Raw genomic sequence first — 9,361 nt, forward strand, 5'->3', positions numbered from 1 at the left:
TTATTTGTAAACACATAAAGAAAACAAAGTCTTCTCTTAATTTAAAATACAGATTTAATAAAATAGTATGGTTATTTTTGGCAAAAAAGTTACTTTTAACATCAATTTATCTTTGAAGAAAAAACTAATTAGGCCCTACCAACATCATTCAAGCTGTAGCCTTTTTTGTTTTGTAAACAACAATGTTTAATCCTCATTGGAATGGATTGCTTTTTATTAGTACCTTCATTATAGATCATTAACAAATTGTTCAAATTGGTTATACCAATATTAGAACCTCTTATGAATGTCTGTCATTTGAAAATGAAATCAGATTACAACATAACCTCAAAAACTTCCCAGTGCTATTTACAGAAGCCAAAACAAGATGTTTAGAAGTGTACAACGTTCGTTTTTGTTCATATGTGTGTCAGCCATGGCACATAGCACCACTGTCATATCAACAAGCATGGCCGTTCGTTGGGAAAAAGTAGACTCTCGCACCAAAAGTAGACTATAGATGACATAGTTTGAACGTTAACCACAAACTAACAAGCTCAGCGAAAATTATGTGAATTAAATTAAATTTTCACTTGTTTATTGTTGCGTCTAGACATAAATCAAATTGTTTACAAACATTAAAGTTTTTATGTTGGTAAGAACAAAAAATGGTACCTCTTTTGGTGCTTTTCAACAAAATTACAATTTTGAACATTCATAAACAGCAAAACTTATAATCCTATTAGGACCAAAGTTTTATACAGTATATGTACAAGACTAACTTGGGAGTATGTAATTTTCGAGTGTTAACAAGTATTGTTTTAATCCAACTATTGTATTTATGACGTGTTCATAACTTGTAAAATGTGGTTTGAACAAATAAATGCTTTAATTCTTGATTCTTATAGTTATTATTTTTGTTTTAAAGGCAATTTATTTTAGTAATCACAATTTAAAACTATAGTTTTAAAGGCAATTTATTTTAGTAATCACAATTTAAAACTATAGTTTTTAATACCACTTTAACATAGTTAATCATATGTTATTAAATTGCCTCATCTGGTGCATTGCTCATTGGAACGCGTGACTCATCAGACTGTCAAGAGTGATGTTGCGACAATGATGCAGGGTCCACTTGTGCCCTTAAGTACAAAAAGGAGCCTTAATAAATTAAATATTGTTTTAATATATTTGACAATATCCCATCAGCTCTTTTCATATGAGCTCTGAGCCTCCAATGGCAGGTTTAACAAAGAATAATTTAACTTTTATTATTACAGTTTTGTAATAAAGCACAAAAACTGGCACCTTTTTTTATTTTTAGAGACACAAAACTTAGTTGTAAATAATTTGCTTTAAACGTCTAGATGCAGAAATAAACAAGCTTAAGTTTAATATAACTCATAATTTTAGTTCTATTAGTTAGTTTGTGGTCAATGTTCAAACTCGGGTATCTATACTTTTTTATCCAAGAGTAGGCAGACGTCATCCAACCAGACAGTTTGTCGACCGGCAGCACTGCACGTGTCTAATATTTTATATAGATGAAATTAAAGGTGATTTATAATCTTTAGTATCATTGAAAAACAATATTTTTAACGTTGTAAACTGATTTTCAAAATACACTTATACAGGGTGTACATAAAGTCCTGCACTGGTATAATATTTTCTAAACGGTAACAGATAAATGAACAAGATTTGGTACATCAATACTACACCTAAAAATCTACTTTTTGAAGGAACTATCAGTTTTCTGTAATATCATGGGGACGTCCCGCAAGGAGTCGGAAGGAAATCTTAAATAGGAGCATAGGTCAATATGCACGTCATTTTAAAGGGCTTATCTAGCAGAGTTTAATGCCGCAAACCGCACTCAAAAAGATTGATCCAGTACAAAATGGCGGCTGTTCAAAGGTTTTACTTGGTTACATTTCATTAGTAGCCATAACCCCGGTAAAGCAAAACTGCAACCAAACGAATACTGCAGATAAATACTACATTATGATTGTCAGTTGTACAGAAGTGAATTATGACGTAGGTTATCCTCAAGGGGTACAAATATGGTCCTAATATATTGATAACGGGGAAAACCTGATAACAGTAACAATTAAAAAGCTCTTATCTTTGGGTCGCAGTTTGGACTTTCCAATTAGCCAGTCTATTCATAGTAGGCTATTCTAGTTTTCTTGTTTTAGTAGTGCTGTCCAACCTTTCTATCAGTGCACTTTAGTACAAAAGAGTTTGTCGTATTGCTTGTAGTTCTTCAACTACACTATGTTGCTTGACGAACGTGAACGTATAACACTTCTTATGATGGTTGGTTGGGGAAACAACGGACGATCACACGAGGAAGCATGCCATTTATTTCATGACTACTTTCACGAGAGGCAGCCAATTTCTAGAACAACTGTAGGGAGAACTGTTCAACGCTTTATGGAAACAGGAAGTGTTTCCGATCGTCATAGGACAGGAAGGCCCGCTACTGCGACAACTGAAGGCAACTCTTTAGATGTATTGCACTCATTTATTGAGAATACGCAAGAGTCCTTACGCTCAGCAACACAAACTCATGACATCTCTGTTACGTCTGTTAAAAAGATTCTGAAAGGGTCTAATTTTAAGCCTTATAAAGTTCATTTGGTGCACGAACTCAACGAAGTTGATTTCGATCGACGTATAGAATTTTGTGAAACTATGATGGCCAAAATAGATTGCAACGAAATTGATGCAAACAATATTGTGTTTTCAGACGATTGTTCATTTATGCTGAATGGAAGTGTAAACAGGCACAATTGCCGTTACGTACTAGAGTAGCGAAAATCCTCACTGGATGCGGGAAGCACATACGCAGTATTCACTAAAGGTGAATGTCTGGCTTGGTGTGATAGGTACCCAGTTGGTAGGTCCTTTCTTTATTGAAGGAAATTTAAGTGCAATATCATATTAACGTTTGCTAGAAAATGAAATTACACCAGCAATTCGAAACATGTTTGGAGAACATTACCAGAATATCTGGTTTCAACAGGACGGAGCACCCCCACACTACGGCATTGACGTAAGAGCCTATTTAAACACTGTTACCAATATATTAGGACCAAATTTGTAACCCTTGAGGATAACCTACGTCATAATTCACTTCTGTACAACTGACAATCATAATGTAGTATTTATCTGCAGTATTCGTTTGGTTGCAGTTTTGCTTTACCGGGGTTATGGCTACTAATGAAATGTAACCAAGTAAAACCTTTGAATAGCCGCCATTTTGTACTGGATCAATCTTTTTGAGTGCGGTTTGCGGCATTAAACTCTGCTAGATAAGCCCTTTAAAATGACGTGCATATTGACCTATGCTCCTATTTAAGATTTCCTTCCGACTCCATGCGGGACGTCCCCATGATATTACAGAAAACTGATAGTTCCTTCAAAAAGTAGATTTTTAGGTGTAGTATTGATGTACCAAATCTTGTTCATTTATCTGTTATCGTTTAGAAAATATTATACCAGTGCAGGACTTTATGTACACCCTGTATATAAAACCACAAAATACGTGATATACTCTTTTGCGTATAGTTCTTTCTCGCTTTTGTCACAATTTGCAAGATTTCTCAACAACGTTGCATTTTCTCGGCTTGTTTCGCAAAATACGATCGTACCTTAAACCCTGAGTGTAAAGCTCTTATGTTTTAAATTTTTATACAATTTTGTATAGAAGATTTTTTTTCTTTAGATAAGAAGCTGAGAAATTACGCTTAGTACTAAAAGGACCTTTGCACTGTTTCCGGAGAAAGAATATTCTGGATGGGTAGGATTGGGGACAGGGGCTACCTCCTTTCAAGATCTATAATGAAGGATTTTGGGCAGAAATCAGAAATTCTTTATTAATAACCTTTAAGATTACAAATAACTTCAACTAATGAAAATTTACATAGTTATAAATTATAAGTTTATGTTGGTCTTGGTTAAGCTGCCTTTCTCCACAAGTTAAAATTTTTCCACTGTGTAGATGGTTCTTTGCAGGAGCCAGTTCTTTATTGCTGTTTTCATTCAATTTTTATGTCCATGTAAGATTTTCATATTTAATTGATCCATTTATATTCAATTGTAATGAAAGTTGATTTGTTTTTACTTTTGAAATATGTTCATTTGTAGTATATTTTAAATGAATGTCCAATTTGTTTAATATAAAATTGTGAGCAGTCAGAATATTTAATTTTGTGTACTCCTGGACATTCGTGTTCATCAGCTGTTTTAATATGAATATTCAGTTGCCTTTCCAATCCTTTGATGATGTCTTCGAAGCTAAGACTATTTTTGGTTTTATTTAATTAGTTTTTGAGTGTTGTTTATTTTGTCACCTTACTTAATTGCTATATATTTTCCATGGTTAGGATATGACATTCACATCAGCACGTAACCTGCTGGCCATTCTACGCCTATCGACAGCCCTGGCCCGACTGCGGCTCAGTGATCAAGTGGAGAGAGAAGATGTGGGAGAAGCTATGCGGCTGCTGGAGATGTCCAAGATCTCACTTGCCCAGTCTGAAGACAGAGGAGGCCGGTAAGTGTAATAGTAAAAATGTAGAAGAGATTAAAATTCAATTTTGCACTTAGACCTCAGGCCTTTTTTGTACTTGGGTTGGGTTTTAATGAATTACAAAATTTATATTTAACATTTATATTTAATTCCATGTAGAACATAGTGAACATTTTTAAAACAGGCATAATGTTTTTAAGAGCCTAAATTGTCAGTATAATTTAATTTTAAACATTTAATTTTTTACTTATTCTATATAATATTAATCAGTACATAAATACTTGACAACAGAGTTGTAATATGGCATAGTATATGGAATAGTGATATGTATATCATAATGCCAACACAACTTTTTTCTAAATCTATAATAATAAATCTGAAAAGGTAAGCGAACCATAAATACTGATTGACAAGTTAAAAGAGTCAGAGTAAGTCATTAGTCTTGCTCCTATATCGCAGACGAAGATTCTCACGAGCACATTCCATAATAGCTGCGACCTCCGCTTGAAAGACTGTCGGATACGGACCCATAGGGACCACTAGCTCCCTACATGGTCTCACTCCCAGAATTCCAGCGCCTGTGCCGCTTTTTGTTTTAGAGCCGTCTGTGAACCATTCGAGCTCCGCTGGTGGAAGAGGTTTCTTTCCCTCTGACCAATCATCCCTTGAGGGTAAAATAATTCTAAAGGGTTTGTCAAAGGAAAATTTTTGTGGCATCTGATCAGAGATCATGTGCAAAACACATTCTCCTGTATCAGAGTGCTAATTCTGCAGTGCCCACCGCTGCAGCCCGACCAGAGTCCCATCTGCTGAAGACAGTAGGCACTCCTCCTGGCCATAGCCCGAATGATAATGTCCAGGGGGGTGAGGTTAAGGCAACAATCCAGAGCCGCGCCTGGCGCACTAGGAAAAGCCCCAGTGATAGCAAGGCAGGCCATCCTTTGGATACCCGCCAGACGAGCTACCAAGAAGTCGGAAAGTTTGCATGGGTAGCTCTTGTGCTTCAACTTGATAAAGGCCTAGGGATTTTTTAACTCTTCTCCTTGTCAACATATTACATTTTACCAGAAGGTGATTGGATGTAATTGATAACATTTCATTCCCTGTAACACCTTGGGCTGCCAAGATACGAGTTAGCAGAACATTTTATGTATATACCACATATAACAGATACTTTACTTCAATTTTTTTTTTTTTAACTAAGTAGTCTCAAACAGTGATGTCTCTGTAAGACTTCCTGCTTTATATGCATGTTTAGTGGACTGGAGTAGCAGAACATTTTATGTATATACCACATATAACAGATACTTTACTTCAATTTTTTTTTTTTTAACTAAGTAGTCTCAAACAGTGATGTCTCTGTAAGACTTCCTGCTTTATATGCATGTTTAGTGGACTGGAGTAGCAGAACATTTTATGTATATACCACATATAACAGATACTTTACTTCAATTTTTTTTTTTTTAACTAAGTAGTCTCAAACAGTGATGTCTCTGTAAGACTTCCTGCTTTATATGCATGTTTAGTGGACTGGAGTAGCAGAACATTTTATGTATATACCACATATAACAGATACTTTACTTCAATTTTTTTTTTTTTAACTAAGTAGTCTCAAACAGTGATGTCTCTGTAAGACTTCCTGCTTTATATGCATGTTTAGTGGACTGGAGTAGCATAGCATTTTCAAATATTTTATACATTGCTCACCATTTGTCCGCTATTAAAAAAACTAGTAGACGAGGCGTGTTCAGAAAGTAAGTACAGTTTTAAAAACTAGCTTGCGCTTCATGTGAAGGAACAAGTAGTAGTCAGAGGATGCCAAATCTGGTCTGTAGGGCTGGTGATCGAACTGCTCCCAACGAAATTGTCAAACCAATGTTTGCGTGTCACCAACGGTATGGGGCCGAGCATTGTCATGGAGCAACACAATTCCGTTACTGAGCATTCCTCTCATTTGTTTAGAATTGCCCGCCTTAGTTTTTTTAAGGTTTTGCAATACCTTGCACACAGCTTGCAATAACTTAAGCGGTTCGTAACAATTTCGTACAAAAGAGTGCGTGATATTTGTTGAAAATCGTCAGATAGCGTTGTCATAGTGAAATGTCTGTTGATTTTTTTCATCAACTGCCCTTACCAGATCATTGGTGACGAGAGAAGGGCGACCGCTTCGATTCTTATCATGCATGCACATTTGTTCGACCACCATTGAACATTCTAACTCACTTTCTCACAATTCTTCACTCTTAATGTCTTCCCCGTAAACATCTCAAAGTTGACAACAAATTTCAGCTGGTTTCACATTCCTTGCGTTACAAAATCTTATTACAGAACGAATCTCACAATCGGCAGGATCAGTAATTGTCTTAAACATTTTAAATGTTCAGAGAAAATTGAAAACACAACGTAGAACAACTAAAATGGCGTGAGTCAATAGCCAGTGGACAAGTATGTTAGTGTGCAGGTGTGGAACACTGATTACAGCGCTACGGCGGCAGTAGATTGAAACAGTACACACGTTCTGAACTTACTTTCTGAACATGCCTCGTATTTCATTTTTAGGAGAAATATTTGGTAGCACTTATGAAAGCACTTTTCCATTACAAAAAACCTAAAAACAGTGGTTTCAACATTATCTTGAAATTTATTTCAGACTCACTCCTTATTGCAATGCATCTTTTGTATTTTAAATGTATTATAAAAATAATATACTGTTTGTGAGGTGGTTAAAGTTGGATTTGTTTTTGTAATTAATCCGTAACAGCCTAGTTGTGTTATGTGGATACTATATTGTACAGTCTTTACTCAGGGTATGATACTTTCACTTCACCACCTGGGCTGACAGGAATTAATAGTAAAAACTTTCATTTTTCTCACAAAAAACTTTTTTGCAATAGGCAACATAAAAAATTACTTAATGTACATTTAATGTACAAAAAGATTGATTACAATAATTATTTGTGTTCAGCTTATGGGTTTACCATTAATTAAAGAGACAACAGGGTTCATTAAAAGTGTGTTAAGGCTTCCTGAGTGTAACTGTGTAACCTCTTTCAGGGATTCAGCTTCTAAAATAATTTAGAAACAGTAATTTTTGAGAATTCGAGGGTTGAAAACAAAATCTGCTTAACTCACATTAGGTGTAGTAGTTGCAGCAAGATTGCAATACCCGTTGGAAATGGTTAAGTGGACACAATGTAAATTGTGTGGGCTGGAGAGTTATCATGGTGTGCAAGGGCTTCTTCATGGAAAATGACAGTGATGCTTCATTGTATAATAAATCTGGTTCATTCATGGAAAATCATCATTTGTTTTCATCATTTAACATTTTTTTATGGAGACCTTTGACGTTTTTTAATGTGAGAATAACTCGAAAACAGCTTTTACACCACACATGATCGTCACTGCATACAACAGAGCTCGGACTTATGATTATTGTTGAAGGTATTGCTAGGTTTAGATCCCCAACTAATCACACCACCAGGGAGGACCACCACGCTTGATCGTTTCATTACTACTTTAGGACATATCGTATATAAGTGGAGATTTATACAAAGGGTTTGGAGAGCGCTGAAACATGACCATTAACTTGAAGGGTCAAAACTTAAAACTACCAATTTCTAGGTGTATGGTAATAGATCTAGGGTTACATTATCTACAGGGTGGGTATTGATTTTGTTTACTCTGTGGCATAGATAGATAACCTAATTATCAAAATATTGTGTTGTAAATAAAATTTTGATTGCAGTTTGTATTTACACAATATTTATATTCATGCATCATTTGTAATTTGTTATGATTCTACAATGTTTATTGAATATTTTTTATAAGAAAGTGATAGTGAGCAAAGTGTACGTGAATTGAAGGCAATAAATAATTGAATAATGAAATGACTCATAGTACAAATGGCAACAGCAGTGATAGCGAAATTGACCGTAATCTAATCAAAATTACCAAAGGGTTAGAAAACATTGTGTAAATAATATATATATTTATTTATTTTAAAACCTCTTTGTCTTTATTCAATAACAAATATCAAAATAGTAAGTTCATATTATTGATGGAATGTTATGCATTAAATTGTGTGCAAAGTTCACCTGTTTAAAAATAATTTTTTTATTTGTTTTAAACCATAGAAAATATTCAGTCTCAGGGTCCAATGAACAAGACCATTTTGCAGTCTCAAATTGGTTGTCATTAGAATTTAAAACAAATGTTATATGAAAGTGATTTTCTGTTACAGTGCACAGTCAGTGGTGGATAAAATCTTCAGTGTTATTAGAGAGTTAGCTGGTGGTAAGAAGACTGTAAAGCTTTCTGAAATTCGAGAACAGTGTACCAGCAAGGGCTACCAACCCGATCATGTGGAGGAATGCATTGAACAGTATGAAGAACTCAATGTGTGGCAGGTCAACCAGGCACGCACAACCATTACTTTTGTGTGAATTGTTCATCGTATTATTCTGTTATTGTAATTTTTATTTCATTAAATTATGTATTATTTTTACTGAATAAAACTCATACCTTCTGAATATTGTTGTGTCATGCTGTATATGCACATGGAGTTAATGTTGTTTAATTTTGGTGTATTTTTAGTGAGCATTCCTTATACAAATTTTAATTTATTAAAGCGTATTAAAAGTTAACCAAATGAGAGTATGTTACTAAACCCTAAATGCTATAGCTTCACAATTCTGTTGACAACTTATTTCTATAATTGTTTGGTAACATATTAGCAACCAATACACACCTCGGTGTGGTATACACAGTCCGAGCTCCAATTTCCATTGAATAATACATAACCAAATCTTTTTGGAAAACAAAATTTTCCTTAAGAAACAATATGGAGTG

General features: G+C 34.7%; 1 protein-coding gene across 1 annotated transcript in view; it reads left to right on the forward strand.

Annotated features, from left to right (window-relative positions):
* Positions 1–9,156, forward strand: part of LOC124359556 (DNA replication licensing factor mcm7) — a 33,550-nt gene extending 24,394 nt beyond the window's left edge. The window contains exons 12-13 of the mRNA XM_046812403.1: positions 4,368–4,537; positions 8,754–9,156. Of these exons, the coding sequence (XP_046668359.1) occupies positions 4,368–4,537; positions 8,754–8,955 (372 nt within the window). The 3' untranslated portion in view covers positions 8,956–9,156. The remainder of the gene's footprint in view (positions 1–4,367; positions 4,538–8,753) is intronic.
* Positions 9,157–9,361: the final 205 nt, after the last annotated feature.

Source organism: Homalodisca vitripennis, chromosome 4 (assembly GCF_021130785.1).
Source record: "Homalodisca vitripennis isolate AUS2020 chromosome 4, UT_GWSS_2.1, whole genome shotgun sequence".
NCBI classification, from domain to species: domain Eukaryota; kingdom Metazoa; phylum Arthropoda; class Insecta; order Hemiptera; family Cicadellidae; genus Homalodisca; species Homalodisca vitripennis.